This window comes from Dermacentor albipictus, chromosome 5, assembly GCF_038994185.2.
Source record: "Dermacentor albipictus isolate Rhodes 1998 colony chromosome 5, USDA_Dalb.pri_finalv2, whole genome shotgun sequence".
Taxonomy (NCBI): domain Eukaryota; kingdom Metazoa; phylum Arthropoda; class Arachnida; order Ixodida; family Ixodidae; genus Dermacentor; species Dermacentor albipictus.
Genome location: NC_091825.1, coordinates 2236555 through 2248453, shown reverse-complemented (window position 1 = coordinate 2248453; position 11899 = coordinate 2236555). Strand labels below are relative to the sequence as shown.

The following is an 11899-nucleotide window of genomic DNA, read 5'->3' as shown; positions in this document are numbered from 1 at the left end:
AGCTCTTGCCTTCGTCGCAGCCTCAAGTGGCCTCGATCGCCGACATCGTGAAAGAAGAGGTGGACCGATCGCTTGGAGTTCCTCAGGTGCAACCAGAATCACCACAGCCCCAGCCGGAAGCGATGACCTACGCCGCCGTCGCACGCCGTCAAGGCCCTCCTTCGCGACCGCACCAGGGCCCGGTGACGCCGCAATTCCGTCGTCCGCCGCCGCCGCCGCCAGCACGCCCACCCGCCGCCCAGCGCACCTACGCGAGGAAGACGGACATTTTGCGAGCCCCCGACCACCGCCCGCTCTGCTATCACTGCGGAGAAGCCGGCCTTGTGTACCGCCGATGCCCATACCGCGACTTGGGACTGAGAGGGTTCGCCGTGAATGCGCTGCGCCCACAGCTTGGCGAGCGCCCACGTGACATCGCCGATTACCTCGCCGCTACTCAGTGGAGCCCTCGACGGCCGTCCCGTTCGCCGTCACCAGGCCGCTACCTGTCGCCGCAGCGCCGACCATACACCGGCCCAGCCCGGGGCCGCTCTGCGAGCCCATATCCAGAAAAATAAAAGCAGCAACCGATGGAGGTGCGGTTGCTGTTCGTCGAACTGACGAAGATCCTCCGCCGCCGACGAAGACGACGAAGAAACCGTCTCGACGACCTAATGACGACACGCCGCCGTTCCGACGAAGTCAGGAAGCCAAGACTACACCGACGAAAGACGGCTTGACGACGCGACGTTCCAGCTTCAATTCAACACGACGCAGCCGTGATCCGTCGCCGAGACCTAACTGTAACGCCAGACAAAGAACCACCGACCTCGACGTGCTCCTCGACGGCCACGCTGTTACCGCCTTATTGGACACAGGGTCTGATTACTCCGTCATGAGTGGACACATCGCCGCCCAGTTGAAGAAGGTTAAGACTGCATGGGAAGGCCCTCAAATTCGCACCGCTGGAGGACACCTGATTACGCCGACTGGAATCTGCACGGCAAGAATAACGATTCATGACCGGACTTACCCTGCCACCTTCGTTATCCTCCAACAGTGTTCACGAGACGTCATTCTCGGCATGGACTTCCTGAACAAACACGGCGCAATCATAAACCTGAAGTCGAAGTCAGTAACGCTGTCGGAAGATAAAGCAATACCGCCGGAGAGCCCTCGTACTCACCACGCCTTGAGTGTGCTCGAAGATCAAGTGAGCCTCCCGCCTCGCTCCAGCATTGTTATTTCGGTTAGCACCAAAATACCCGCTGACGTAGAAGGTGTCATCGAAGGCGACCAACGTCTACTGCTAGACCGTGAAATTCGCGTCGCAAGAGGGATCGCTCGACTGCACGGAGGGAAAACTGAAGTGTTGCTGACAAACTTTAGCCAGGAGTTCAAGCACATCAACAAGGGCACGATGATCGCGTACATCGAGGAAATTCTGGAAACCGGTAATGCATTTGTCCTCTCGGATTCCGCCGCATCTACCCTGACGACCATGGTTCCCGAACCAGACTACGACATTAATCCAAGTCTGCCAGTGATTAAGCAACAGCAGCTCAGAAGTCTGCTCCGACGATACAAAGGCTGCTTTTCGACGCCATCGAGGATTCGACAAACACCAGTCGCCAAGCATCGCATAATCACCGAGGAGTACGCTCGACCACTCCGTCAAAGCCCTTACCGAGTTTCGTCGCGAGAACGCGAAGCTATAAGACAACAAGTCGACGAAATGCTGCTGGATGACACCATCGAGCCGTCGAAAAGCCCGTGGGCATGCCCTGTTGTCCTGGTGAAGAAAAAGGACGGAACCCTACGTTTCTGCGTCGATTATCGTCGTCTGAACAAGATCACGAAGAAGGACGTATACCCCCTTCCACGGATAGACGACGCATTGGATCGGCTCTGCAACGCTAAGTACCTCTCCTCGATTTACCTCAAGTCTGGCTATTGGCAAATAGAAGTCGACGAAAGAGATCGCGAAAAGACCGCCTTCATCACCGCAGACGGCCTCTACGAGTTCAAGGTTATGCCATTTGGACTGTGCTCGGCGCCTGCAACGTTCCAGCGCGTGAGGGACACGGTTTTAGCGGGATTGAAGTGGCAGACTTGTCTCGTTTACTTAGATGACGTCGTTGTATTCGCCGGAAATTTCGACGATCACCTTAGGCGGCTTGCCACAGTACTAGAGGCAATGAATCATGAGGGCTCACTCTGAAGCCAGAAAGATGCCGGTTCGCTTACGATGAGCATCTGTTCCTACGCCGCGTCATCAGTAACTCCGGAGTACGGCCCGACCCCCAGAAAACAGCTGCCATCGCAAAATTCCCGCAGCCCACCGACAAGAAGGCAGTGCGTAGATTCCTTGGCATGTGTGCCTACTACAGGCACTTTGTCAAGGACTTTTCACGCATCGCCGAGCCGTTGACACGTCTAACTAAATGTGATGGTGAGTTCAAGTGCGAAACGCCGCAGGCCGACGCATTTGAAGAACTCAAACCACGCATGCAGTCGCCGCCGGTACTTGCGCACTTCGACGAGTACGCCGATACAGAAATCCATACTGACGCCAGTAGCCTAGGCCTCGGTGCCGTTCTTGTCCATAGGAAAAACGGGGTCGAACAGGTGATATCTTACGCTAGCCGGTCGCTGTCAAAAGCGGAAGGCAACTATTCTACGACCGAAAAGGAATGCCTCGCCATCGTTTGGGCTACAGCTAAATTTCGCCCTTATCTTTATGGCAGGCCATTCAAATTCGTCAGTGACCATCACGCGTTGTGTTGGCTAGCGAGTATAAATGATCCTTCAGTACGACTGGCACGGTGGAGCCTCAGACTACAAGAATACGACATCACTGTAACCTACAAGTCCGGACGAAAACACACCGATGCAGATTGCCTATCACGCGCCCCCTTTGACCCGCCGCCGTATGATGACGAAGATGACGACGCCTTCCTTGGAATGATAAGCGCGGAAGACTTCGCTGAACAGCAACGGGCAGACTCGGAGCTAAAAGGCCTCGTGGAATACTTGGAAGGGCACACCGACGTTGTCCCCAGGGCATTTAGGCGCGGATTATCTTCCTTCACGCTTCAAAACAATCTAGTCGTGAAGAACTTTTCACCAGTCCGCACCAACTACCTTCTTGTTGTCCCGTCAGGACTTCGTCCAGAAGTATTTCACGCCCTACATGACGATCCGACCGCTGGACACCTCGCATTTTCCCGGACACTATCAAGGATACAAGAAAAGTATTATTGGCCGCGCCTGACCGCCGACGTCGCCCGTTATGTCAGAACATGCCGAGACTTTCAGCGACGCAAGACACCGCCAACAAGGCCAGCCGGATTACTACAGCCAATCCAGCCTCCTTGCCGACCATTCCAGCAGATCGGGATGGACTTGCTGGGACCCTTTCCGACGTCAACAACCGGAAATAAGTGGATAGTCGTGGCGACGCCGACTATCCTTATTTTGTTGTTTTCTTTACTACGGGTGTTTTCTTGATTACTTTCTTTATTACCTCACCCGCTTCGCTGAAACTAAAGCACTGCCGAAAGGTAGCGCAGCCGAAGTGGCGAAATTCTTTGTTGAAAACATCCTGCTGCGACATGGAGCCCCAGAAGTCCTCATCACCGACAGAGGAACGGCCTTTACAGCTCAGCTCACCGAAGCCATACTGAAATACAGTCAAACAAGGCACAGGAGGACAACGGCCTACCATCCGCAGACGAATGGTCTTACGGAGCGGCTGAATAAGACCCTCGCCGACATGCTAGTGATGTACGTCGACGTCGAACGCAAGACCTGGGATGCCGTCCTGCCGTACGTAACATTCGCTTACAACACGGTGGTGCAAGAAACAACACAGATCACGCCGTTCAAGCTGGTCTACGGCAGGAACCCGACGACGACGCTCGACGCCATGCTGCCGCACGTTGACGTCGCTACCTATCTCCAGCGCGCCGATGAAGCCCGGCAGCTCGCCCGCCTGCGAATCAAGAACCAACAGAGGACCGACTACCGACACTACAACCTCAGACGACGCTTCGTCGAGTACCAGTGCGGCGACCGTGTTTGGGTATGGACCCCGATACGCCGACGACGACTCAGTGAGAAACTACTCCGACGCTATTTCGGACCCTACAAGGTCATTCGACGTATTGGCGCTCTGAACTATGAGGTCGTGCCAGACGGCATTTCGCATTCACAGCGGCGCCGCGCACGATCTGAAGTGGTCCACGTGGTGCGTCTGAAACCCTTTTACGCACGCTGACGAACTTCCTTATTTTGTTGTTTTCTTTACTACGGGTGTTTTCTTTATTACTTTCGTTTGTATACAGCATCGCGTCGATGCTTTTTAAGAGGGGGGTATTGACACGCGTACTTATCTTTATCGGGCGACCGGGTTTCGCCCCCTAACAAATGTTATCGCACAGCGCGGGACGCGCCTGCATGCATCCGAAGTTTCTGGAAAGTTATCGATGCTTCTATTCGGTTGTCTGTTGTCGCCGAACCTTGTATTATCTGATTTCATCACGTGACGCGAATGGTGTAGAACTTTGTGGAAGGCACGCGGGTCCGAATGACTAGACTGGAACATTCGACGACTGCTGTATAAAAGCCGACGTGCTTGACCCGCAGATCAGATTTTAGACGATCGCCGACTGTGTTCGCCGCTATCGTTGCGCTTTAAGTGTAGCCTGTTTTGTGGACACAGGTTCGCCCAATAAGAGCTAGTTTTGTCTTTCACAGTACTGTTACTGTGTTCTTTAACGTCACTACCACGTGACAATATATATATATATATATATATATATATATATATATATATATATATATATATGTATATATATCTGTTAGACATATCTTCAATAAACATCAGTTGAGAGTGAGCGCTGTGTCGTCGCTTTAATCCTTCTGTTGCCCTTGTCTTGGGTGCGCTGTTACAACCCTTACTTTGCTACTACTAATGTGGGTGTGTTCTAGCTTGAAACAATTATTTAGTATCCTTTTCTTATCCCTGAAATCTAAGACCTTTATTACCATCGCGCGGTTCATACCAGGCACCCTCCTTCCAAGCCTGTGAATCCTCTCAGTAGAGCCTAACTTTAGTTTGAGTGTACCTTCGAATATGTGCTCGTTTACTTTTTTTCATTAGCACTTCCTCACTTTCTTGCTCGTCTTTCACAGATCCGGGTACAATTATGTTGTTTCGTCGTGATCTGTTCTCTAAATCACTAACCTTACGGCCGAGCACAGTCAAATTAGCATCATTCCTGATAACTAAATTCTCACTTTTAGTGAGCCGGTCACGTGTTTCATCCAGAGACAGCAATTTATTTTCTATCATTGATGGCCTGTTTTCAACAAGTTGCAAACTAGTATCAGAGGAAGCTTGCTTTTCTTGTATTTCAGCAAGCTTAGGCAGGATTGTCTTCAGCGTTTCAAGCAGTTACTTAAGCATCTCGTCACTCAGAGGACCAGGGTTTTCTTCAACGTCTCCGAGTATTAACTGCAACATCCTCACCACTGACAAACAATCACATAAGCAATTCCATAGGTTGTGTGGACACGGAAACACGACCAAACAGCAGTAATTGCCACGGAAACATTTTTTTTTTACTAACGTTCACGAACAACGGTTTGCCAGTCGACATAGTCACGGCCGAGTTACCGCGTCCACTGAAGAAACAAGCCGGTGAAGTTCCTTCTGTAAGCGGTGGGCGTGTGCCGCCGTCAGACTACATTGACGTCATCGTGTGCCCAAATGTTGCGCCGTAGCTGATTTAGACGTGCGACAGCGGCGGTACCATCCAGATATCAGGATCCGGACGGGATGTGCCGTCTTCGCTTTCCAAAGCAAGGGAACACGGTGCATGAATGGACGCAAACTCCTGCGAGCAGGAGCCATGGTCCACGCGATGTAGATGATCAGCTGCAGTGAAGAGCGCGCAGGCCAAAAAGACATGCACGAACAATGGTATATCAGTCGACTTAGTCACGGCCGAGTTGCAGTGTCCACATATAAATTGAAATAAACGCAATCCGACTAAGTAAGAACGAGTAGTTTCTGACCATTGGACTATTTCATTTCTATTTATTGACACGTGTACCTGTGTATCTTTCATCGGGTGACGGCGTTTCACCATCTAAGAAATGTTATCGCTCAGCGCAGGACGCGCCTGCGTGTATCTAAAGTTTCTCGAATGTTATCGATAGTTCTATCCGCTATCTGTTGTCACCGAACTTTGTGTAATCTGATTGCATGTATGCGCGACGTGAATTGCGCAGTGCATTCTGGAAGACACGCAGGCGCCTGCCATTGTTCTGTAACCTTCGATGACTCACGTATAAAAGCCGACGCGCTTGGCCCGCCGATCAGATTTTCGACCAGCGCTGTCTCTGTAGCGGCTATCGTTGTGCGTTGAATGTAGCCGGTTTTTTCTGGGCACAGGTTCGCCTAATAAACAGTTAGATTCACCATTTACGTTTTGCTAGTTTTCCTAACCTTCACTACCACGTGACATTTAATATAGGCCAACGTCTTTCTTAGCAGCTGTATCATCACTTTTCCCTAGGGGGTATCTGTCAAACCTCTTTCCTGGGCCGATCCCGGAGTTAGTGCACAGCCGCGCCAATAAAATTACATCATTCTGAAGTTTGAGCTCTTTTATTGTTTTGTACTTTCTATATTCAAGATAAAAGCATTGAATTAAAGTTATGCGCCGTCGGTGTTTTGTTTCACATTTGTTTGTCGGCTGCTATTCTCAAAATACTGATGAAAAATTTTGTCAGGTTATGTAAGCACCGGTATGAGCAAGTTTAGTGATAGAATAGTGAGGCAAAATGACCAGCATGTACCGCATGTGAAAGAGCATGGCTTGGCATATAGCATATATATACCTTAATATATATGGAACCTTACGGTGACGACGACCACGACGATGACTAAAATTCGCTTGGTGTCCCCATAATCGCTGTTGCAATCTTAAATAATAAAATTAATTTACTGTTGTCACTTTCGTGGAGTAGAATACACACTGTCCTTTTTGCAGCTGAGTCCTGCTTAACACCATCACATCGTCAGGTAAATAAATCCTAATAATATCTGAACATGAGTGAGACTCGCACATTAGCAGTGGGAGCCATGCACTGACGTCAACATGGCTGATTGGAAAGCATTTATTTTTGTTCAATTTATTTACTAGTACGAAGCCGCAATGCCTCCCTCCCCAACGTGTTTATCATTCTGCATGCAATGCTTTTCATTCCTGCGGCAAAGCGCAAGAAAGCACGACGACAACAGAAAAGAACGAAGACACAGCGCTGTGCTTTCGTAAACTTCTGCTGTCGTCGTGCTTTTTTTTTTGCACTTTGCCTCAAGTTACGCAGTACCAACTAGTCCACCCGTCTGTTCTCTTGAGCTTTTCTTTCATTACGCTCCGCACAGACTGCCGTCATTCTGCTGCGAGAGCGAACTCGATAGCGAACAGCGAGTTCCTGCTGCACTGTTTTACTGAAACAAGCAGACAAGCGACAAATGCAGAGCTTCCACTCCCGTGCGCTGAATGAACGCTACGAATGCCTTGCGCTCTCGTCAAGTCGTTGATTTTCTCTGCAAGCAAGTGTTTGGCGACCTCGTTTATAAAGCGTTGCAACGTCCGTATGCTGGAAGGGAACGCACAGCGACTAGTGGTATCCATCTCTAATGCACGAACAGGCGTTATTTAGCTTTGTGGGTCAGTCAACACGCACAGGTGCCTGCAGACTGCGCTGTGAACGCTGCAGTGGGGAAGAAGCCACTCTAGAGGGCCGCAGGCACGCCGTTATCACCCTCCCCGCTATTCAAGGACCATTCGCGTTGGGGCCGCCGGGCTGCGAAGACGGTGGAGATAAACAGCCACGAGTGATGAACACCTTGGCCGCATGCCTGCTGCTGCTGCCGCAGGCGCTTCTAGCAGCTCACTTCTCAGCCACAGTGCTGCACACCAACGACGTTCATGGACGCTTCGAGCAGGTGACACCCTCCGGCACGCGCTGCACGAAGCAGGCCTCCGAGGCACACCAGTGTGTCGGCGGCATCGCGCGCCAGAAGACGCTGGTAAGCCACTCTCCGCCACGCGCCTGTTCGAGATGCAGGCACCGCAGCGGGAGCGCGTAATCCCAGTCACACTAGCCGTAATGAACGAAAGAGCATGTCTGGTGCGTGTGTCGTGGGGAGGGAGCGGTGGAGGGGGGGGGGGGCTAATAATTAAGGCAGCCTTACTGCCACACTAGCTCCGTAGTGTTTTCAGAACAGCAATCAATGCAGCAGCCGAATGCTTTCTTTCAACTTTTTTTTACGTGCTAGAAGCAGCAGCGCAGAAACTGATACCTTGAGCAGCTTGATGGCACTTGCAATGCACAGTGCGATCTGCCGACACAGGTCACCTCATTCTTTCGGCGTGATTTCCAGGTGTGCATGGAGAAAGGAAACAACTGGGCATGGGGGGGTGGGGGACCCTGACGTAATAAAATGAAACACGTGCCTCGGCAACTGCCTTCCTCCGCCAGGCCAGCCACGCTCTTGCAACAACGCGCAGCGGGCGCACCCGCACATCGTAAAGCAATCAAGCCTCGAGCACACCGTCTCTGCTGTCTGTTCAGTGTCGCCCTGTTTAGTGCTATTGTTTGAGCAGTCGAAATGAGCGCACTCTTCAGACAATAATTGCCTAAAATGCAGAGCCTGCACAGGACGCAAGAAACAGGCAGTTCGAACAACTTTTGTGCATTGTTTCCTAGTTTGGTGTCATTCGTAAATTGCATTTTTTTCCGCTACGCTTGAAACATCAATCAGTACAAGTTGCCAAGTTTCCCATTTTCCAATAAACTACCTAAAGTGCACAAGTTTCTGCGCAGAGAGCGCGTGCGAAACGGGCGACAAAGCGTTCGAAAAACCCATACCAGGAACCCACTGGACTATGTACGCCAAGCGCAGGATCACGTCTTCAGCCGGCTTTTAAAGTGATGGGTTTCTTTAGCTATACTGTGATCTCGCACAATGATTCTGTACCGAGTAGACCTTGGACCATTAGGTGTTTGTCGTTTTCTCTATGCATACAAGACGAAGAGTTTCGCGCCGCCAGACTTAAAAGTATAAAATTCAAAGAAAAAAAAGACGAAAGTTAATTTATATGTTTTTACTGATGTTTCGGCGGGAGTGCCGGCTTTCGTCGGAAGGAATTCACTTTAACGAAGCCCGGTCCACCGGCTGGAACGTCAGGAAAAACAAATGGCGCAACGTTCGTCTTTTTTTTCTTTTTTGAATGTTATATAATCACACGTCGTCGCATTTCACGTGCGATGCTTTTACTACTTCAGCTACCGCAACGGTAAGTGTGATGGAGAACGGTGCCACGTTATTCAACCGGTAAGATTATCGCACACATAATTCGAAGACATGGCTTCGTATCCAACCAGCGGCCATTTGTTTTTTCGTCCACTTTACCTTTCATTTATTTGTGATTTCTTTATTTCCAATTAAGAACTGCAGTCACTATCTCCTATGCTGTTCTTGTGATATTGTTGGTTGGCTTCTTATGATATGACTGTATATATGATGAAACTGTGTGCTAAGCAAACGAGGACACTGAAAGAAGGCACAAAGACGAAAGCTGAAAGAAGCCAGCCAATACACGAAAACTGCCTCGAGCGTCCTGTCGCGCGGTAATGTTGCGTGTATTCGCTGACTTCTTTCACGCACGTGCGATACACTTCTATGTAGCACGTACTGTGCAACAGAAAGCTATATGGCATTTGCGTATATGTAAATATTGATGCATGATATACCAAGCTGTATATACATATATATATATGGGTCATTCCATCTCAAGTGTACTCGGTGTTTTATCGACCATCTGCGATTCTGCTGAAAAAAATCAAACTGTTTTACCTCAAAGTGCGAAGTAATTATTCAAGCGATTTTTCTTGAAAAAAAATTTTCTAATGTCCTGAGGACGCTTTGAAGATTGCGCATACAAGTGAAACTGTGCCAGATAGAAAAATTTCTACAAAGTTATTGCTTTCAATCAATATTTGACAAAAGAAATACAAGATGGGTATAAGTACAACATTCGGAGGTCCCGAAGTAACAACTGTCGGGGGGACCTCCTAACAAAACATGAAAAGGGGATAGTAGGATCGAGGCAAACAGTGAGTCATGTGATATATTGCTATACAGTTTCTACATTGGAAATAAACGATGAGATAGAAAAAAAAATCGGTTAACAATATCACAGGTATATTCACAGAGTTAAGAAAAAAAAATAATTGAAGAAATCTTAAAAATAACATGCAACAATTAAAACGAGGATAAATGGCACGTAAAGCTAACAACGAGGAGAAGTATCATTTAAGGCAAAATTTAGTAACTCAGTAATTGGCAAGTACATTGCGTAATGGTAAAGTGAACAACATACTAATTAATTCTAGGTTTGTTAAATTATGCTACGCGTCAGATAAAGTGTTCATGAAATGCTCCTTCGTTCTACGTTTGAATGATAATAATGTAGATGTCTTCATGTCAGATGGTATAGAATTCCAAACAGAAACGCCTGAAAACGCGACGGTAAATTTCCCATAGTTAGTTCTTGCTTTTGGAAGAAGAAGATTGAGTTGAGTTGAAAATCTTGTGTTGTTATAATTGATGAGGCTAGAGCGACTAAAACCTGGAATATTAAACTGGGTATTTATAAGACGAAACATAAGTAGCGACAGCTTATGATTGAATAACATGCGTAAAGGTAAAACATTTAGGGAACGGAATATTGGAGCAGAGGGAGATGTATGCGATTGGAATGAAATTAATCGTAATGCCTGCTTTTGCAAAACTTCTAACTGATGAAGATGTGTGGTATATGTATTACCACACATCTTATTATGTTGCTGCGAATATTTTTTGAAATAGTCGCCAGACGGTGCTCTTTCGTGACTATTGTCGTTTATTACTTTTTGTTTTAATTTACATAATTTTTAGCCGTAAGGAAAAGTCGACAATTGCCCCTTTTTAAATATTTTTTATAAAAGAAAGTAACGTTTCCACGAGGAATATATTGACAATAGGGGCTTGGTATCTGTGTATACTAGATGATCAAAATATTCGTATAAGAAATAAAGCCTAAGCTTTTGCTTAATGTCATGGTAAATATGAAAAAAATTACGTTCTGACTCAATTTGTGGCTTCATTTTCGCAGTGTAGCGTTCCAAGTAAAAATATGGCATAGTCGGCATCGGATAGTATGCTTTGCTGTCTACCTATGTACAAAGATTCAAAAGATTAAATTTTGTTTTAAGCGAGAAAAAAATTTTTGAACTGCACCATCACAAGGTTGCGCGGAGCATCTCTTTGCTTCGCCTTCACTGCATAGCACGTCGGCCGGTGTTTCAGTCTCCCTAATTTTACGCGCTTCTTCTTTTTCTTTTTGAAGACGAGGTCTTTTTTGGCGACTTCAGGTTGATTTGCGGTTCGTGGGGACTGAGTTTCTGGCCATTGTCATCTTGTAAGATTAGATAATTGCAGGCCTTCTAGTGCACGTAGGACAAGAAATAGGCGTCTGAGTTAAGCTTGGAACGAAAAAGATGCAGAAAGTTAGTGTGCTAATATATACGGAGAAGTTATAACGCGTAATTCTTAAAAAATACGGTGAAATAAATTCGATCAACATGCCACCAGTCACTAAAAACGCGCCAGAACAGGAACCAGAACTGTGGCTTTATAAGCCACCTGTGCCACGCAAAAAGAGCAAGAAACGTAATTCAACTTTACGGCCCCGTTTTTTCGTCCTCCTACGAATGTAAGGCTAGAATTTTTATGTGCATCCGGCAACACAATGGCGTTAAAATCACCCCTTGTCCTGGAGAGGAAATACATGAACTA

General features: G+C 47.9%; 1 protein-coding gene across 2 annotated transcripts in view; it reads left to right on the top strand.

Annotated features, from left to right (window-relative positions):
• Positions 1–7824: 7824 nt before the first annotated feature.
• The window catches only part of LOC135912382 (protein 5NUC-like), a 916167-nt gene continuing 912092 nt past the window's right edge, over positions 7825–11899 (top strand). The window contains exon 1 of one of the 2 annotated variants that reach the window (XM_070538191.1): positions 7825–8086. In XM_070538191.1, the coding sequence (XP_070394292.1) occupies positions 7895–8086 (192 nt within the window). In that variant the 5' untranslated portion in view covers positions 7825–7894. The remainder of the gene's footprint in view (positions 8087–11899) is intronic. The other variant, XM_070538192.1, reaches the window with a different exon arrangement.